Below are 22,046 nucleotides of genomic sequence, written 5' to 3' on the forward strand. Positions count from 1 at the left end.
TCTCCAACACTGCAAAAGAACAAACCATAAATCTTCAGTTTTCACCCTCATTTAATCCTTAGACAGACACACAATTCAGTATTTTCTTCAAGTTTAACATCCTTTCGTAGTTTCATAAAGATGCTTTTTTAATGGACACTGATTCTGCATCTTGCCACATCATTTCACCTCGTACTCTAATCTTAGGTCATATCCAAGGTTGTCGTGGCCCTTGCTTCCAACTGTAATTATTACTAGCACTTGGAGGAAAATAAAAAATGTTAAGCTATGAGGTACGGACACATCAATAACTTCCAACTTCTGTTAGTAAATGGCTTAGAGGCTTCCTGAAATGATGGCTCATCTGAATCATTGTTAGTAGCCCCTGATGGATCTGCCTCTTTCTGGAACACATACATACCTACTGTCCATAGCTGAACTGTGGAAATTATTACCACAGAGCCTATAAGGTGTGTAGTAAGAGTTTAATTGCTTTTCTTTTATTTGCAGGCTGATGTAAAGCACCACAAGTTAATTGAGGGGCCCTTTTTTTTTTCCTATGAGAAAGACTGAAAGAAATAATCCATTATTTTCTTCCCCTTATCATTGATGATTTATAGATCTTTCTTATCTTAAAAGAAATATGTGCTTTCCAAACCAAGGCAATGTGATTCATTTACTCTGCCCCTGTAGTGAAGCTGTTTGCAGGGAAGTACCCTTAACTACCCTCACTGCCATTCTGTAACTATTCTGATCCTACAGTATGTTTTTGAGAGGAAGAAATTAAAACTGCAGCATTCATGGAACTACGCCATGGATATAATACAAAGGTGTGATGTTGGTTTTTATTTTGTTTTGGGCTTCCCCTCCAAGTAATTCAAGACCTTTACTTCCCCTTCCAAAATGCTGAATGGCAAGCTATTTTCAGAAACTCCTCAAGATAATTCACATACCTTTTTCCACAGAATTAACAGTTGAGTGCATATGAATACACATGTATGTTTTTGAAGTTTTCTTGACCCTTCTGCACATGCATTACTTCCTATTTATTATTTCACCTACCATTTTATTATCCAGCCCAGCCTTTTGAAAGGCAACTTCTTTTAAAAACAAACAAAAAAACATAACAAAAACCACAACACAAAAAAACCAAAATCACACACACAAAAATCCCCACATCTTTTGACATTTAAACGCAATCAGATTTTTCTACAAATTTTATAAGCAGTTTTACAGTTGAACATTTTTTCAGTTTTGTACTAGAGTACAGAGTACAGTTTTGTACTCTATTCACTTTACATACAGGCAGATTTAAGTAACCAGATACATGCCTTAGGTAGTAGTCAGGAACCTCGTCCCAAGAGTTCAGTTTTGTCACTGATTAGGACTACCAGCTTTGCCTTCCGTAAGATCACCTGTTTAAAGCATTATTTTTTCGAAACCCCATAACACCCTGATTTTAAGTCAGCAAAATGTTTTGCTATGAGTTCGTATAATAAAGCTAGAGGATCTGTAGTTCAGAATGTAAACAGAAGCTGGCATGTAACTTCTGAAACAGACTCTGAGACTACGAAGACTATCATAGCATAATACAGCACATTGCATGAGTTTTTGAAACAAGAAAGCAGTATTTTCAACAAAGCTTACCAACTTGATTTGCACACCCAGTCATTATCATTTTTCCCTATTCTACAGGTTCTTCAAAAGCCACGTTTATTTAATTACGACTTGTGATGATGTGAGGACACATCTTCAACTACAAATGTACTAGAAGAGACTTCAGAATTCTTTGAAGTGTTTTCATTTACTCCACTGAGCACTAGTGTTTTCTACCAGACGTTTTTCATCAACTTCTTTTCAGTAAATTACTAATCTATAATTACTGTGGGTGTGGTTCACAAACTGAGAGGAAAGAAATTGAGCTGACTGCCATTAAGTAATTGTATGTTTCAATCAGTGCTACTTTAGTGTCCTCCAACATGCCTTGTGTAGATTTGTATTCATGTTTTTCACTGCAAGACCACCATGCACTCAAAAATATGAGGCTTAAAAAAATTGCGCAGTTAAAAAATCAGGTCACTAAAACATCAGTTATTCAAGATCCAATGATATAAACATAGATTTAGTAAAACAGAACTCATCCACTTGATGTATGACAGCAACCCAGTAAATTAAGAGTATGAAAGTCAGACCCCTTTCCAAAATATCTTCAGTTGACTGTGAGACTTTTTAAAGTCTTATCCCTTTAAGTATTTTTAAAGTGATTGTATTTTACTAGCTATACTCATCATTAAAGTTACCTTCTTGTCTGAACTTCTTTCAAATGACACCTTGTGAAAATATTTTTTAACCAAAAGCTAAAATGTTAAATGTATACTGTATTTCTAAGTATTTCATTTTACACAAAGTTTAATTAGTTATAAGGTTCACTACTGCAATTCCCCATCAAGTATTAAACTAAGAAATAAATCTCCATGCAGCTGACCCAGAGTTACATTTTCAAGTATACCATTATCTGCTTAACGGAGAATGAAAGGGAAGTGTAACACAGAAAACTGAATTTCATGACTTATCAAGCTATATGATGCTCTAATCTCTTCTTTCCAGACCTCAACATTAGTTTATTCAAGGTCCTTAAAAAACCCTCACATTCAAGTGAAATAATGTGTCAGTGAAAATAATGAATATGCAATTAAACTAAGAGTGCTTTTAAATATATTTAATATATAATTACATTTTAATGCTCTTATTTCATGGATAAGAACTGAGAGGTAGTGATGACTGTAGGTTCTCACCTATATTAAGATATTATCAGTTCTCAATTAAGCAAATCCAGTGCAACTCAGACCTTCAAGAATCCTTGTGTCAAAGTTTTGCTGGTATCTACATGTAGATTATGAAATAATTTATCTTATATTTTATCTTTCATCATAATCAAGCACCTTAAAAAAAAACAACAAACAAGTGGGGGGAGGAACAAAGGGCATGGAAAAAGAAAGCCTCCCACTGATTTTACTTGGGATTTGATCTAACACAGTGCCCATTCAACATGAATGTGAAGTACTGTCTGCAGTTACAAGATCGTTAAAGTAGCAAGGTAGTTTCTTTCTCTCTGTTAAGGCCAGTGAACACAAAGGTACATACACAAAAGGCTTTGGGTTTTTGCCCATTAAGTTATTCTTTTGTAAGAATTTTTTTTTCTTTTTTATTAACCAGATTTAGTATCCTGTATCAAAGAATACTTAACATATTAGTCATAATGTGCTCGATCTTATCAACCTGTCAGCCGGTTCTATGGCCAAATATCTATCATTAATTAGTCCCTCCCCTCCACACTTTCAGAAGATGACTGCACTATATACAGAGGATCTGACAAAATTAAGATTTAACTATCTGAAGCCAAAGGCATCAGAGCACAAGTATTTTACTCTGCTTCTTCCAAGCTCTGGGAGAACTATTCCACCTTCGGGTTGCCAGCTATTGATGTCTACAACCTCCCACTTTTCTCCTATGACAATGTGCATTCTTCCAACAGAAAAAGAAAAAAAAGAAAAAAAAAGGAAAAAAAAGGCAAGCAAAATAGCAGCGCTAAATTTTCACATGGAAATTATCCATTTTGATAAATGAAAAATTTGCCAGTATAAAGGTGAAACATTTTTAGGATCATAAATATTACAGTTTTATTTCAGAAGTCTTATTTCTAGAAAAAAGAGCACAATTAAAATCAATTTAGAATTCCAAATTAACACTAAATAAAATAATCTATAAATATTGCTTGCCTTCTGGTTTCATAAAAAACATACAGATAGGAGAAAACATGTAATACAGCACTTGAATGTCAAGCTTCACTTATCTGATGCCTATGTTAACACCTGAGAGTCTGATATTGGAATAAACAGACCGTAAGCCAAACAGTGAAGTTAACTGGTTGCATGTGTTTACATATTATCACACCTAATTAAGCAACAGTCTAGAAATAATTATATTCAAAAATGCCTGTACAAATTTAGCACACCTTTTGTGTGTATATAAATTATAATACCGTCTTCAATTCCTTTATTGTATTTTCTCCAGCATTCAGTGAACATAGTCACAGTTCTGAGTGTTTGGCTGTCTTATCAAGACAACTTTTCACACTTACGTCACCAAATATGGTCATACTAGACACACAGAATATGTTTAGTAAGCATATTTTACATTTTAACCTTGAAATTAGAACGGACTTGCTTCTTTGATGAGTGTTTATCAATTTTATAATACCATACATTACAAATTGGCATTTATTTGTGTGTCCTTCATAAAGGTGCCAGGGAAGCCAGATTACTCCCATATCATGTATATAGTAAAATTTTAAGTCCCAAACACTGGTGTGCTTGCAGTGTCCATTTTTTTTTTTTTTCAAGCATGCATGCTACCTGCTAATCATGTCATCATGCTTAAAGTGAGGTCCCCATGGATCTGAACAGCACTGTGCTGGTTTTGGTTGGGGTAGAGTTAATTTTCTTCAAAGTAGCTTGTATGGAGGTGTGTTTTGGATTTGTGCTGAGAACAGGCTTGATAATACAGAGATATTTTAGTTACTGCTGAGAAGTGCTTACACAGGATCTCATTTATACCTTTCTGATTCTCTCCTCCATCCCACCAGGATGGAGTGAGCCAATGGTTGAATGGTGCTTAGTTGATGGCTGTGTTTAAACCACAAGAAGCACTTACAGTATTAAGCATTTCTATGTACTAGGTTTCTAGGTTTCTGAAGCTAGAAGCTCCCAAAATGAGAAGCATATCACTACTGAACGCATTGTTCTAGGATCAGATGCCTAGTCCAGAATTAAACAGAAATTCAGGCAGCAGTCAGTTTTCCAGAGTGACATTTCATTGCATAGTAAGCCATTCTTTCCTCCTTCCATAATCTTCTACATTTCATTATGTCTTTCAAATTCATTAATACTTAAGTGATTCACAGTACACCTCATCCATACTAAATGATTAATCCTTCACACTAAATGAGGTAAAAAAACACCCAAAAAACTCGAATACAATGAAGTGAAAATATTATTTAAAAAACAAAACAAAACACAAGACTTCTATAATGAACAAAACTAACCTGCATTTTCAAGCTTCTGAATGTTTTGCTAAGAACTTTTGTTCTGGGTTGGGTTGGTTTTCCAAAAAATAAAATATATAAAAAAAAAAAAATGCAGAGAATATATCTGTCCTACTCTAATAAGCCTCTGGTAAGTGGACAGAAGTCCATGTTTGTTTCTTTTCCCTCCTGTAGGTTTGTCTCTTGCTACAAGTCTCACACCAAAAGCAGAAATTTAACATCCATTATGTATCTTCCCATTTTTATGCCTCCTCCAAAAGGAGAAGACACTAAGCACTCTTCTCAAAGCTAGAGGCAAAGCAACTAATTTGCTCTGCAACTTATTCTGAAAGCGGACAAAATTAAACAGATTAAAACTTATTAAAACCTCCAAATTCTTAAAAAAAGAACTAAAACTATTTCTCCCACAAATCAAAATCAAATACTTAATAGAGAAAAGGTCTTAAACTGTTAAATAAAGCTATTAAGGGGATATGCAATGTTGACTAAATACTACTTAGATTCAAGCTTAATTATCCTTTTTTCATTTTAGGAACACATTATGTAAGTTCTTTTCTTACCCTGCCCTACATCCAAAGTTTATCCTTCTCCTTGTCACTCTTTATATGCAAACAGTACTATATGTTCACAGCTCCCATTTCACTGAGGTATGGATCAGGAAAGAACCAGAGATACGTCTCTTATGCATGAAAATGGAACTAACTCCAGCCATAAAAGATTACAGAAACCCAAGGATCTTTGTTCCATTATTAAGCCTGCCAGAAAAACATATGCAGAAAGTTAACACAAAACATTTCATGCACAAGTTCTATTTATAAAGCAGTTGTTCTACTCTAGCTACCCAGCATAATACATATTTTGTCATCATGGATACAAGTACTGCTTTCTCTCAAACAATGAAATTAAAAACGAGAGATGGCATCTTTCACTACCACATAATACAGATGAGCAAGTTTTGTAACTCACAAATTGCCAAGTTAGGAAGAGAACTTCATGTACATTAGAGGCAACTACGTACAATTAAAACAATCAACCACAGAACGTGCCAGTGAAGTAAAGGTTATTCTTTCATGAAAAACAGGATATTAAGTATTTTACTGCTGGAATTTAAGAGAATATTGTGGTTAAAAACAAAACAAAAAAACCCAAAATAAAACACATTTCTCAATTCTTATTACTTACTCAGTATATTTACCTTTTCTTGTTTGACAAAAGAAAAAAAATATTTTCTTCTGCTAAAAATTCAAATAAAATGGGAACTATTTCATCATACTTTGAAAAAGATTTTTATTACATGTAATGTTCATAATCTTCAACTGTATAATAAATATGAAAAGAAAAAAAAAATTCATCCCTATTTCCTATGCAGTAACATTTATCATTTAGGGGCCAGAGGAGAAGCACTTTTAGTTCAAATATCATCACATTAACTCACTGCACTAGTTTCAGATTGCTCAACTTACTGAAGAATTTTTTTATGGACATAATAATAGCTTAAAACTAGTTATGGAATCATAAATCCTCCTGCAAGCCTGCCTCATTCTATACTCGAAACCAGAGAAAACCACTGTATTTTTAAATTGAAACCGGTAAGACCAATGTTGGCTAACTGAACAAAGTGCCAAGCTGAGATATATTGGCATTTGCAATACAGATTAAATGAAACAAACTCATGTTAGCTTCTATGTTACAACAAATATATTAGAAAAATCAGAAGGCTGCAGACTTTAAAATCTATATAGGAATGAATGATTTTATCAAAAGTACTTCTGAGATGCAATAAGGAGTCATCTGTTATTTTTTGTTTAGTATTTAAAATTAGAATTATTTTTAAATAAACCTAACACATGCACTATACAACAGTTTTACCAAAATGTAGTATTCTTCAAGTGGCTAAACTCCCTTAGCTCTTAGGAAAATATACTGTTAAAGTGTGTATTACACTTGTAATATGCTTCCATGTTTAAGTGTTTCACAACATCAGATGAGAAGTTACTGACTTGGCATTGTTTATCCGACTTATCTCAGAAAACTAACATTAAATTCCTGTACAATCTTTTAAAAGACTTATTAAGAGCATATATATTCTACTCATGTTTCTTTCTACTTTATATATTAGACAGTATTCCCAGTAATCACCCAATTCTAAGTTCCACCTACTAAATTCAGTAGCAAATTTAAAGATTCAAAATCAGTAACTTAAGCAGGTGATGGTTAGCTACCTATGTCAGAGACGTCCTCACCCTGCAAAAGCACTGCTCTGCATGGAAGAACCTGAAAAATATGGTCTACCTCTAGCTGAGAAACCATCACTGCACATACTGCAAAATAGATGCTATTAAGTGTAAATAGTAACTAAAAAAGCACAATTTCTGTCTATTAATAAGAAGTATAGCTACTTTTACCATACCTTTATCTGCTGTCTTCTAAGCATTGCAAGCTCCCTCATATCTCGGAATGGCTGTAGTAAGTACTGATAGAGCTCCGTGGTAGCTTCTGCAAGACTACTGTAGGCTTCATCTTCCATTTGATACAGTTCAAGCAGCTCTACCATGCTCTCTGTGTTCTTATGTTTTTCCAGAAGCTGTAGAAAAAGTGGCAGTTTTAGTGAAAGCATGTTCAAACATTTCTGCTAAAAGTGACATTTCATAAACATTTCTTAACCTATCCTCTTGTATATATTCCGTCTCTCAAAAAATCAACACTCAGATAAACAAACAAAAAAATCTTAATCCCCACCCGTATTTTGAAATTACCCACTCAAGCATGAGCTTGTCTTATAACCTTAATTCAAAGTGTGCAGCGCTCCTATTGACTTTTTCTTTCAAACAATCTGTGGAAGGTGAAAAGTATAAGCACAAAGATAGCACAAAAAGCGACTTAATCTGTAAATTCATAATCAACATGCTACTTCACACATTTCCCCCTTTCAGAGAGTGGAGGGGATGAGTGGTAACAACAGAGTGGTAAGAGAGACTTTGTTTTGGGGGTTTTTTTTGCCTGTCTGTACTTTGGACACACGTAGGCCCATTGTATCAGTGCAGCTTCAGAAACAGACAATAATCTGTATGAAACAAAACAGGTATCTGTGTTTCTGGTAATTTTGTTCCTAGTTTATGATTTTAGCCCAGGCAGGCTACACATTAAATTTCAAATGCACAAAGTTTCCATTAGATTTATTTTTTAATAGGAAATTGTCAAAGTATCATAAACTTTAAAAAATACTAAATTATTAATGTTTTCATTCATATCAGCAAACACAACATCATCAAAATTTGTCCCTTCCTTACGTTACTCCTTATGAAGCTGAAAAGTCATCTGTGTGTACAAATTAGGTACACTGAATGTTTTTAATTTATATCCTTGTTTTGCATCTATTTTGGTTATTTGCCTTGGCAGATCTCACATGCTGCTGGAAATGTTTTACCATTTCTAAAAAAATACTCAACTGTTTATCAAAAATTAATCTCAATCTGACACATGAAGTATACTATGTGTAATTTATACAACGGTTTCATGGTGAAATCCTACAATTCTACTAGGATCCAAATCCTAGAGGACAACAATAACATAACAAAAACTAGAGAAAACTTATCACCATTCAAAGAAGAATCTTAAATCATCTTCTTACAAGAACAGAACAACAGAATGCAGGACTTTTTTTCCTTAAGGCCTATTTAATAGTTCTGATATTCTGGAAGACAGTCGCAACTTTGCAGAGCAGGAGTGAAAGCACCAGGAAATGAACAACCATTTCAATTTCATGACCATCAAAATAGTACAAAGATATCTTACAGACACTAAAAGCAAGCATCTACTTAAAATTAGCTGGTTGTTTAGTGAGAATCACGTCCATCACTGGAAACAATATGGACTATGAATTCTCAATACATTCCTTCCCTTTCAGAAGGTAACTACATGGGTATTGTTTCAAGCTTTTGTCCAATTCCAGCTGTATTTGGCCTGCTGCTGGCTTTATCCCAATCCTAAACCTAATCCTCAACTCCTTCAGAAATATCTAACTCCCAATAAAAATAAATACAAGAGCAGGTTATTAATACAGAATATATATATATTCTTATTAACATAAGGTAAGCAATCGTTCTTCATTCCTAAGGCAATGATGCACACCGTGTCCATTTCCTCTGCCTAATGAAGACCTTTCTGAATGAAAATGGTGATGAAATTTCACTTAAAATACAGTTGCCAGAAAAGACAACAAAACATGAAAGCTGATTTGTAAAACGAAGAGTATGCCCTTGTTTGGCTTGTAAGAAAGACCAATGAGCTACTGAATAGGCGTATTCTTCAAAACAGGTAGAAAGGTTTTCAGCCCACAAGCACAGGTTACATACAGCCTCATTATACCCATCCATCTATTAACATGCTCATTCAGACAGCATTTTGGGGAAAAACATCCAAGCATTAATGACTTCTACTAGGCCACAGAGTAGCTTAAAAGCACATGGAAATTATTTTGTTCTGTCACATCAACAGAACAAAGTTCCAGTTTCAAATTTTACTTGGGTTAATAGTTACATGAGAGAAAGAAGAAAATTAAGAAGTATGAAAAAAAACCAAAATCAGCAACAACAAGTAAGTTTTGAAAATAAAATCTACACAGATAAATTATGACAAGCATTGGAAATTACAGTTATCCTATGTGCCCGGGAAGGCATCCTGGCGTCTATCAGAAATAGTGTGGCCAGCAGGACTAGGGAAGGGATTGTCCCCCTGTACTTGGCACTGGTGAGGCTGCGCCTTGAGAATTGTTTTCAGTTTTGGGCATCTCACTACAAGACACTGAGATACTGGAACGTGTCCAAAGGGCAATAAAGCTACCAAAGGGTCTAGAGAAAAAGCGTTATGAGAAGCAGCTGAAAGGGCTGTCAAGCATTGGAACAGGCTGCACAGATTTAGTCATGGAGGTCCATGCTGGAGCAGATATCCACCTGCATCCGGCAGAGGGCTCCATGCAAAAGGAGGCTTATGTCTCTGAAACAGGCTGTGAATCCATAGAGTGCCCATGCTAGAGCAGGTTCATGGTAGGACCTGTGAACCCGTGGAGATTACAGTCCAGACTGGAGAAGGTTGGCTAGCAGGACCCTGTGGGGGACCTATGCTGGAGCAGTCTGCTCCTGAAAGACTGCAGCCTGTGGAAAGGACCCACACTGGAGCAGCTCATGAAGAACTACAGACCATGGGAAGGGCTCCCAGTAAAGAAGTTAGTGGAGAACTTCTTCATGTGGGAGGGACCCTAAGTGGTGCACGGGAGGAGTGTGAGGAGTCTTCCTCCTGAGGAGGAAGGAGAGGCAGAAAATAATGTATAATGAACTGAACACAATGCCCATTCTCTGTCCCCCTGTGTCACTGCGGGGGGAGGAGATGGAGACATCAAGACTGGAATCAAGCCCAGAAAGAAGGGAGGGGTGGGGGGAAAGTGTTTTAAAGATGTGGGTTTATGTCCCATTATGCTAATCTGAGTTGATTTTTTCCAAAACTAGAGTCTGTTGTGTCTATGACTATCAGTGAACCTGCCCTGTCCTTGTCTCAAGCCACAAGCTTTTTGTTACTAGTTTCTGCTCCCCATGCCACTGGATGCTTCCCGGTGCTTAGCTGCTGGCTAGGCCTTAAACCATGGTCCTTATCCCTGGAGGCAGATAAAAGACATGTAGATGTGGCAACTTAGGGACATGGATTAGTGGTGAATTTGGCAGTGTTAGGTTTGTGGTTGGACTCAATTATATTGAAGGCCTTTTCCAACCTAAATGATTCTGTGATTTTAAATCCGTGGTTTAAAGGAATACAGAAGTGTCAGCCTACTCCCTCTCACTTTTTGGATCTGATGTGATTACCAATCACCAAACCTTCAACCAATACAGTGTGGTGTGAACAGAAGACTGATAGTTTTGATTCTGCTTCTAGACAGAGCCTTGTAAGCCTGATGAAGAATCCAGGCTGCTTTATAACCACCAGTCCAAAAGCAGCACTGACATAAGAGGCAGACGGTGCTAAGCTGCCTGCATAAAGGACCTCTCCCACTTCACTCTATCAACCAGTTCAAAGGAAATTTTCCTGTTCTGGATCAAAGACAACTGAAGCATTTTTTTAGCTAGCTGCCATCCAGACAGTATTAAGACTATCACATAACAATAATGCTAGGTCTAGCACAGAACCCGCTGAATTAATAATGTCAGAATGCAAACCAGGCCCTTCACAGACTCACAGGTAGTTTAACTGCCAATGTTTCAGTTTTCAAACAGACAGTACCTAGATGACACACTACATGAGAAATATGAAAATATGAAAATTCAGGTAACATCTTTGTTAGACGCAGACCTTTGCTGAGCTGGCCATATGCCTAAGCCAACTCAGTACCTTAAAGCCATGCAGTTTGTCCTGGTTTGAGCCAGGACGCAGGCAATTTTCCTTTTACTGATTGTTTTTTTCTTCAGTGAACTCTCTCTTACACAGCACACAAGTTTTCCAGCTGGTGGACTGATAATGCACTTCATAGCTCATGCCGAGAGACCAAGGACACTTTGCTCTAATTGTTGAATCTACTGCTTTGAATGCTAAAAGAGCAGAAGACTTGTATCTACAACTCTCCCATAGGGAGGAGCAGACTAGAAAGACAGTAAAGCCAGTAAACCAAAGTATTCCATTCCATATATCCATGTAGCACTTGGTGTAAAGTCAGAGATCACGGAACTCGAGCCCTTCTTCTTCTCTTCTCTTCTCTTCCATTCATGCCTGTTACCCAGGGAGGACTTCATCTATCCATCACTGCTGATCCTAGGCTCGTCCATTGTTGATCCTTGTAACTCTGCCCTCAGTTCTTGTCTGCTCTTCTGCTCTCTCTGGCAGCTCTGGGACATTTTAGAACTTTTCACTGCTAAGGAGAGTGTTGTGGGGGTTTCTGGGGGTGAGGGGAGGCGATATGGGGTTTGCACATTCCTGCACATACTTGTATACATTTGTACTCATCATTAGTATTTAACTACAGCTGTCTAGTTTAGTTTTCAATCTGGAAAATGTCTCTCCTTAATCTCTCCCTTCCCTACCTGGGCGGGAGGGGCAGAGGATCAAAAGTGCATTGTTGTCATTGGTTTAATTGCCAATCCTGAGTCAAGCCATGACACAGTTTGCAAGGTGTTACTACAAAATACATTAACAATTTTTGTGCCACATTTCATGCCCCACTCATGATTAATTCTCAGCACAGTCAGTGTTACTGCTCGTTTACTTCAACAGTCTCAATACTAATTTCTTACCTTCACAATTTTTTAGGACTATTTTCATAATTTTAAGACTATTATTTAAATAAGTGGGTGGAGGAGGGTAGAGTAATATCCTGTACAGGCTGACTAGTGCTAGATCCATTGAATCCTGCATTTATTTTAAGAATCACGTTTCACAGATGTTACATTGTTCACAACTAAATGAATCCACATACTTTACACAAATGTTACTCAGATAGACTCTAACCAGCAGGAAACACATTTTTTTAATTTAGCAGCACATATATTTGAACGATACAATAAACAGTATTTCTGTCTTCAGTCTTTTTTTAAGAAAATGTTGTCTATAAAGCTTTAAAATCATTCCAATAAACAGTACAATTATGTACAGGTTGACCTCAGCTGGGAATGTAATCCAAAACTTGATTTAATAGGTGAAGTCTTGAGTTAAACGTATCTTCTGCTATTATTCCCAGAACTTTCCCTGCTATTCTTATTTTATTTTGCATATTTTATAAAAAAATTACAGTATGACACGTTTGTTCTTAGCTAAAACAGGCCACAAAGGCATTTTCACTCTTTTCCTAAGCTTCTTCATACAGTAATTACAGATTACCTTTTCTCCCTATGAATTTAGATACTGAGAAGCCTGAAAATAATACTTACCTTTCCATGATGAATTCTAAAGGTTTTATTTGAAGTTTTAAAATCACGGGTAAAACTCAGGATAGTTATTTCCAGAGAGAAGTAGAGTACTGCAGATAGAATAGGTTTTAGATACCACATCCTTTTCACTAAACAGGAACACTAAGAGTAAAATACCAAATACTGCTGTTGATAACACTTGGAATAGTCTGCAGTGAGCTGCAGACACTGAGTTCCAAAGAATTAAACGTCCACAAGTACATAAAATTCAGATGCAAAAATTTAGCAACTGAACAACTTTTTAGATCATAGTTAAAACTGCTTCTATTCTCCTTTTGTTATCTTTAAGCAAACAAACAAACAAAAAAATGTTATTGAAAGCAAAAACTCTCCCACATGTCCTAGTATTGAACAGGAGTCTCAACTTCATGAAGCCTGTACTATAAGCAAACTGCTTTTCGTTTCCTACATGCAGGGTCCTGTATTTAAATATCAGCTACTCTGGTTAAAAGACTACACCTTGCCAGGACATTTAGCTTTCTGTTTGCACGACTGCATTGCCATAACAATACTTGCCTTTGTAATACAGAAAGACCATTTGCATTATTATCGGAAGCAAATGCCCCAGTAATGGACGAAAGCCTGACTCTCCAATAGAGATCTAAAACATATTTTACTGTTGGGGAAGAAATAATCTATGAGAATACAAGAGAGGGATACAGAGTCGGGATAGAATAAACACGATAATACTGGCCAACATGAGAAGTGCTAGAATCAGCATTACATCTGTTTAACCTCTGAGTATTAGAAGATGATAAAAACGAGTGAGTTCCACATTAAACTTACTTGGAAACGACACAGTTTCTAATTAGTACATAAAGCCACTACTGAGTGAACAAAAAAATTCAATTTTTTCACCCAGGCTTCTGAATATAGGGAATTAGAAGTGTATTTTGAGGCATTACAGAGGTTTTTGTCTGGACTTTGGAGGGATTTGCTGAAGGGCTATTTACAAAAGATTAATGTAATTAATCACAGATTAATTTAAATAATCAAACCAAATGCACACATAAAGCACACATTAAAAATTTTGAAGTTTGCACTTAATCTAAGAAACAAAGAGCAAACACACAGAAAAACATTAAACACAATAAAGATACTGGCAAGTAAAACACAGGGTGTTTAAAACACAAGAAATAAAAAGGAGTATCTCTGCAAGATGTGTTTTTCAGGCCTTTGAAGAGCTGCTCTTATCAAACGAGCCACATTATACCTCTTTAAACTCCGTTTAAAACAATCTTTTACCTGTGTTCAGAGAGCCTGTGTACACCAGTATACATGTGCAGAGAGGTACTGGATGTAGGTGGCAAGGTTTTTATAGCAGGGGTCTACAAGGATTGCTTGATGATGCCAGGAGTTGCTCCCATGTCTGACAGAGCCAGTTCCAGCTGGCTCCAAGATGGACACACTTATGGTCAAGGCTGAGTCCATCAGCCACAGCGGTTAAACCCTTAAGGTATTTAAGAAGTGGAAAAAAACTGCTGCACAACAGCAGCCAGGAGAGAGAAGTGAGAATATATGAGGGAAGCAAACCTGCATACATTAGGGTCAGTGAAGAAAAAATGAGGAGGTGCTCCAGCTGCCTGAGAAGAGATTCCCCTGTAGCCCACGGTGAATCACAGAGTCATCATGGTTTGAAAGAACCTCAGAGATCACCAAGTCCAAACATGAAAGAAGATCATGGTAACACAGGCCCATGGAAGTCCATAGCGAGTACATATCCAGGAGGCAAGAGGCCATGCCAAAGGAGGCTGAATGAGGCTGTGACCCCATGGAAAGCCCATGCTGGAGCAGGCTTATGGTAGGACCTGTGAACCTGTGAAGAGAGAAGCCCATAGCAGAGCAGGTTTTCTGGCAGGACCTGTGACCCCATGGGGGACCCATGCTGGAGCAGTCTGTTCCTGAAGGACTGCATCCTGTGCAAATGACCCACACTGGAGAAGTTCATTGGGGTTTGTCTCCCATGGGTGGGACTCCATGCTGAAGCCAGAGAATAGCATGAGAGACAAGGAACAGCAAAAACATGTAATGGACTGACCACAACCCCCATTCCCTATCCCTCTGCTTCACTAACAGGGAGAAGGCAGAGAAATAAGGACTGAAGCTGAGCCCAGGAAGAAGAGAGGGGCAGGGTGCAGGCATTTTTAAGATTTGGTTTTATTTCTCACTGTCCTATTCTTATGTGATTTGACAATAAATTTAATTTCCCCAAGTCAAGACTTTTTTGCCCATGACGGTAACGGGTGAGTGATCTCATCGCAATCCATGAACCTCCTGTCATATTTTTTGTCCTGTGCAGTGAAGGAGTGGGAGAGTAGTTTGGTGGGCACTTGGTGGCCAAGGTCAACCCACTTCAAGAGAGCACAACTGAAGGCTAAGACGAGCATATTGAAGGTTGCTGTGTCTCTTTTCACTCATATCAGTTATCTTTAATTATTCTTAAGTTTCCAGTTCCTGGGAGACTAAAAACTACTATTTGTGAAGGTGATTTACACCACCCACCAAAATGCACCTAATTTCAATGATGACAAGTCTGTGAAAAAGGAAAAAGAACTGAACTAGGAAGAAAAATGGAAGCAGCATTTTTATGTAGCCAAGTGAGCCAAAACACTATTCTAATGTATGCATCACCACTGAACAATGCAACGTTTTTCCTCCCACCTGGAATTCTAAACAGAAATCTCATCAGATATGTATGTATGTACATAAACTGTTGGAATACCACAAGGCTGAGGCTTAAAAGATGCCAACTCTGACAACATGGAACAGCACACTAGATTTCTTCTGAAAGCTCAGGAGGGAAATGTCAACAATTAAAAACTATGCACCTCCTTTTCTGTAAACAAGGCAAACTTACATTAACATAATGGTAAAGTTGCTTCTATTAAAATGGTACTTGTCTGCTCACCTTACATTACCATGTGATGTGGCTGTGCCACTCCTAACTTGCAGTTATGCCAAACAGCTGTATAGAAAAACCAAGTATTTTTTTTAATGTAATATGTTATTTACAATAGCACAGCCAAAAAGAAGCTACAGATATTATAGCAAACAAGAGCTTATTGCACAGGAGTGCTCGGCTCTTTTCTGCTGTTAGTACCACAAAACTATGTACATTGTAATGTAATTTTATTAATAAAATGTTGTTTACTGTATTTCAAAGTTATTATGGCACTCTGGGACTCCTTGCCTTTGGAAAGGGGCAAAATAACTAAAATATAAAGTCACTAATGAATCACTGAGCAGTTGAAACACGGTTAACTCCAAACAAAAAGACTCCTAGGCAACACCTCACCCTGAAGGCTTGGCAAAGAGCCTATATTACATATGTTCTAATGAGTTCTAAGCAAACCTTTTCTCCAGGAATATTATTGAAATAAAACAAAAAACAACCCAAAGCCAGAATACTCTGAACAGAAGTGTTAATGCTATATCATAATATACATTTAACTTCTGTTCCACCAACCATCTTCTTCGGTACTTCTGAACTATACTATTAGTCAGGAAAATACATTGAAGAGTGTCTAAAAATAAAAACAAAAACCAACAAACCAACAAATAAACAGTATTTGCATATAATGAATACATTTACTTAGTAAGTATTACAATAAGATTCTTAAAGCCCTTCTTTGTGTAAAGTTTGCAACATGAGGACACAGGCCTACCCAAATACCTAATTCACTACAAAGTTAATGTTTTCTTGTGAAAACAAAGGTGAAAATTTGATGGGAGGAAAAAAAAACCTCTAAGAGGCACAATCAATTTCACTCTAAAGTCAGGTCACAGGAATTGTATGAGCAGCACTAGATTAGTACTCTCCATTTTTACCGTGCATTTGGCATGGTTGCAGATATTCTCAAATGTGTCACATGAGACTTCAAAAAATGTAATTCAAAGTGGGTAAAGCATTGTCAGTGCCAGATTAAAAGCACTGGTACAGGTGAATTTACTTTGTAAAGCTGAGCTGAGGTAATGGCTTGCTCCTATTGAAGGAAGATCCCACTTCCCATTCTGTCTTCCCTGTCTTCTTACAATTTCACCCCAGTTCCTTCTTCCTTCTGCTCCCAGGTGTTTTTCCTCCACTGCACTGGCTTTTCTCAGACTCTTCAACTAATTGAACATCTGGCAGAAAGTTACTTCTGCAGTTTCTCTTGGATTAATTTACTGAGTTGAATCAGCACACTGCAAGGACAGAGAAGCACCGCAGGAATAGAGAAGCTGAAGCATCCAGGAGGACAGAAAGCAGTAAGATCCCTTAGTCTCAGCACTAGGAAGCTGATGATCCAGCTTTTGAGCTCCTTTCAACAATGCGGCTGCTGAGCCACCTTTAAACCCCGGAGGACAGCGGACAATCAACTCTAATGGCCCTCTGTGCGATTGCTCAAGGCTGGAATAGTTCCACAGTTTCAACTTTTACAGCACCTTATACAATGAAACCGTGGAAGGGCAAGTCTAAGTAAGAAGGAAACAGCATTACACATGAATGTATTTTTAAAGTTTCTAAGCTAAAATAATGTTATATTTTCATTTAAAAGATCAATACACCATAAAAAAAAAAAAAGCAATGAAGAAAAATCAATTTAAAGCACACTAACACATACCTAAATAAGGTATCAAGAGATTTCTGAAACCCTGTATCATGCACACTATTTTTCCAGTTACTCTAACAGCGAACATAATGTAAATTACAAGCTAACAAATCGCTTTCATAACTGCACATTTCAGATAAAAGTAATTTATACTAGTATAAGGTGAATACATACATGTATTCTGTGGTGTTACCCATTTGGGTTGGTTTTGTTCCTGTTTTCATGGAGAAATGAAGGGGAAAGCATACGCAGTTTAGATATTATGGAGAAATAAAACCCATGTGTGATAAAGCAACATGATAAAACACAGTTGAAATAATACATATCATCTACCTATTAACTCAGCTCTCCCAGAAAAGCTCCAATATTGCAACTAGTTCAGGATTTTTATACTTCTCCCACATAGGGATTTTTTTGTTGAAATTTTAAATCTGAAACAGCAAAAGGGTACACCTTAAAATTCTAACATCTGATTATTATAATCAAATATCACATTACAAAAGACTGAAGTCACATGCTCTGAAGCCACATGCCATCTGTAGAAAAATTACATATTTTCGGAAACTTCTAAAACTCATCTACATATTTTTCTCCTTCAAAAGTTTTACAACTGTATTAATATATTTGTTTCCTTTTTTATTTATTTATTTCCTTTAAAAAACAAAGCCCTATTCAAAACTAGTTCTATTTTGAGCATGGGGTGCAACCCAGAGGTCTCTTTAAACAAAATGATCTATAAGTTACTTTAAAAACTTTTACAATACCCACTCCCTTAAGTAACCCAAAAGAAGTCATGATATAATGATAAACTGTGCTACTACTAATTTTAGATGACCCACATAAATTGTCTGCAAATCATCACAAATAAATGCTAATTAATTATTTAATCAACATTTTTCAAAGGAAAAAAAAACAACAATAAAACCAAAACAAACCAACATCCAGTTCCCTCACACCAATATCATAACTTTTTTTCCAAAAGAAGGTCATATAAACATTTGTCTACAAATGCATTTTGGAAGGCACTGTAACAGTAATATAAAAAACCCAAAAACTTCTATTACTGTTTAAGAAAGCAGAGGTGCTCAATACACTTTCAGAAAAAAATAAAAAGTTGCTGAATGGATAGAAGTTTTCCAGGACAACTCATTTGACAAAAAAGGGGTCAGGCATTGAAGTTTTTCTGAACAGGTTAAGTTTGTCTGCCCCATAACAAAAACAAAAAATGATCCATACATTCGATAACTTCTACTATGTAAATAAGAAAACCAGAAAAGAATAGAAAGGAAACCCAGACATGGGGTCTTAATAGTAAAAAGTTTTTAAATGGAAACAACCTCTGCCAAAACGTTTGTAACTGCTAAGTGGAGTCTCAGGCAGATACGCCACTATGGATGATGGGTTTTGAAAAATTAGCTTGACAAGGAACACCTTTCTGCCTATGACGAGGAGAGGTAATACGCAAGTAAAATCCCACTTGCATAGATGAGCCTCTAATAAGGTTATTATTAATAATGGACACAGTTGACAAGCAATAGTCTAGTAATCAAGGAGACATCTGAGAAAGAGGTTTCAAGTTAACTTCTACCAGTATGTGTTAAAATTCTTCATTAAGTTTTCAGACAAACTAATAATAGCTTGGCTTATTTTATATTTCAGACTCAAATTATTCAGAAAATAGAAATTTCTCTTTCAACAACAAACTGATTAAACAACAAAAAAAACAACCACAAAAACCAAATCACAAACAAAAAAACAAAACAACAAAAAAACCCACAAACATTTCCCTTACTTATACATACAGTTTAAGACTGGAAGATACTGAGATCATCCATTCTCCAGCCCAACAAATGTGGACTATTTTCTTTGTTTTCATAATTCTGTTTCAAGCTATACAAGGGCTTCAACAATTAAAGATTAATGTGTATTCTAGCAAATAGCACCACCAATTTTCTCATGAGATCATAATATTACTTTCTGTTAGGACACAACAATTCTTTTTTCACCACTCTTAAAGCATTTTTTCATGATTGCTATTGAACAGCACTGCACTACAGGCAGAAATTTTCATTGAACTATCCAAAATCTTTGTTCTGAATAGTTACAGTGATGTTATTACTATGAAATACGTCTAAGTAATTCAAGTAAGTTCTTCCAATGTATATTAACTTTGGCTCCCTTCATAAAAAAACTCCCAGTCTTCTAATCTAGATCAGTATATGCTATGTGGTTAAACCTACAGTTGTTAGACTCATCGGCCCCTTCCCCAGGGCACTATCATGCTGAAATACCAAACAGAAGAAAACTTCTGGACACTGCAATTTTAACACAGAAGGATGTTTACAACTGTGAAATACTGTATTTACAAACTTCTACAACACAGTAAATTAAGAAAAACTGGTGGCGTATTTTTAAGAAGTTAATTTAATTAGGTTTTTTACTGTTTTGTTTTCTGAGAGAGATGAAACTATGTAACTAACATCACTGGTGTCTCCCAAGTACTCCAGTTATCCAAAATCACAAAGCACACTTTAGGCACAGGTTCTTCTACTGAGTTCAATACATGTTCATCTGCTTCTCTTGCTTTTCTATTGTACTAAAAAAAATTGTTTATTAAGGCACTACAGACACATCCACAGTTGAATTACAGTACCACCATGTATTAATAGTTGATGCTTCTCTGGAGAAAATAAAGGAGGAAGACGAATGAGCCTATTTAGAAGATACTCTCAATTGCTACAGCAACAGGCTCAACTTCCCACAATCCCCCTTTACTCCACTGCCCACCCTTATTTAGCAGATAGCAGTCTGAGCAACAGCTCAGCTAAATATACATAACATCAACTGAGTCTTAAGGAGTATCATTATTCTCCTTCCCTCTCCACCTATCCTATCTCCCTTCCTTACAGTATTCCTTATGACTAAGTTTTCATCTCTTGAAAAGATAAAAAAGTTTGCATATGTAGCTTTAGTTTGACATAGTTCCTACTCTGATTAAGTTCTTGACAAGAACAGCGATTTCCTGATGGACTACAATGGTATGTTTTCTACTAAGATCAAAAAAAGGATCCTTATAAAAACACCTTCCAAAAGAGGAAAAATGCTAACTATAGTAATTTCTGAAAACATTCTGCTCTTCTGTGCCTTCTTCAGCTCCATCGTAGTAATACTTACGCATATAAAGAAAAACATAAACCTCACTGAACATCTGTAGACCGTCTCTTGTCAAATGATAGGAAGAAATGTGAAAGGTTAAATTATTATAAAAGAATCTGCTTTCAAATTCTAAATCTGCCTGTGTAATACTATCTGAACCAGAAACAGAGGGAGGGGGGAAAACTACTGGATTAAGAAAGCAGTTTGAAAAGGCACTGACTTGAAGGTGGACACTCAACTGAAGAAAAAAAAATAATGCTGGAAAAATAGAGAAAAAATATGCAAGATGAAGGCAGACATGAAGAAAAGACAACCCAACACTATCTCTCAAGTGCACTATGAGTCCCAAGAAGTACTGTGGATTACAGAGTGTTTATCACATAGGAGGTACACACCTTTTAAAACTACTGTGGCTTATGAAAATGCTGCAGCTGCATATCAACTAGTAAAACTTTACACAAAAAATAGAGGAAAGTCTACTTCTGCATCTACAGAAACAACTCAAATTTTGAAGAGGTACATTAAATAAAATAATCTCATTGGCAGAATACTCCCCCACTACAAGAAATAAATGGTTCCCAAACCCCAGTTCAGAGGGCATACTGCATTTTACTTTTTTTTTTTTTTAATAAGGAAATTACCCACAAGACTGGCAAAATGCAATCTTCTGTTTTTAAAAATTAAGTCCATGCTTTCAGACTAAGAGTCATCCTGAACAGTATTACTACATTGCACAGAATGTGCTCTTATTTTTCATATAAGACTTGAATTCTGATATGGAAGACCTAATTTTTCAAGCACACATACTGTTCTTTCTGTATATATAATTTGTACATATTTTTGAAGAAATGTACATTATTTTAAGCATTTTTCTGTTTTCAGGTAGTATTCACCATCCTCAGCTAGCTCTTGCCAAACTTAAGGCATTAAGAAAACAATGCAAAAAGTCTACCTACACATATATGTCATAAGTGCACCGTGGAAAGGAGAAGAAAAAACAAACAAAGCAACCCACACCGAACTTCAAATCCAAAACAAGTATCCTACTGGGACTGGAAAAGAGACAATGCAAAAAGCATTTTAAAAAGGAAAACATAATCTAATTAACCTACAATCACATGTCTAGAAAACTCTGAAATGATTTGTTGCTACCCATAAAAGAGAAGTAAAAGGGAAGGGCAGTAAAAAAGAACAAACAACATTTGCTCGAGAAGATATGAAACGGAAAAAGGCTAAAAGATAAAACTTTCAATCAAAAGGCAAATTGTTCTT

General features: G+C 36.3%; 1 protein-coding gene across 1 annotated transcript in view; it reads right to left on the reverse strand.

Moving 5' to 3' along the window:
• JMY (junction mediating and regulatory protein, p53 cofactor) overlaps nucleotides 1-22,046 on the reverse strand; it is a 61,074-nt gene that overhangs the window by 33,040 nt on the left and 5,988 nt on the right. The window contains exon 2 of the mRNA XM_010005386.1: nucleotides 7,494-7,667. Coding sequence (XP_010003688.1) covers nucleotides 7,494-7,667 — 174 coding nt within the window. The remainder of the gene's footprint in view (nucleotides 1-7,493; nucleotides 7,668-22,046) is intronic.

Source organism: Chaetura pelagica, unplaced genomic scaffold, assembly GCF_000747805.2.
Source record: "Chaetura pelagica isolate M959 unplaced genomic scaffold, ChaPel_1.0 scaffold37, whole genome shotgun sequence".
Classification (NCBI taxonomy): Eukaryota; Metazoa; Chordata; class Aves; order Apodiformes; family Apodidae; genus Chaetura; species Chaetura pelagica.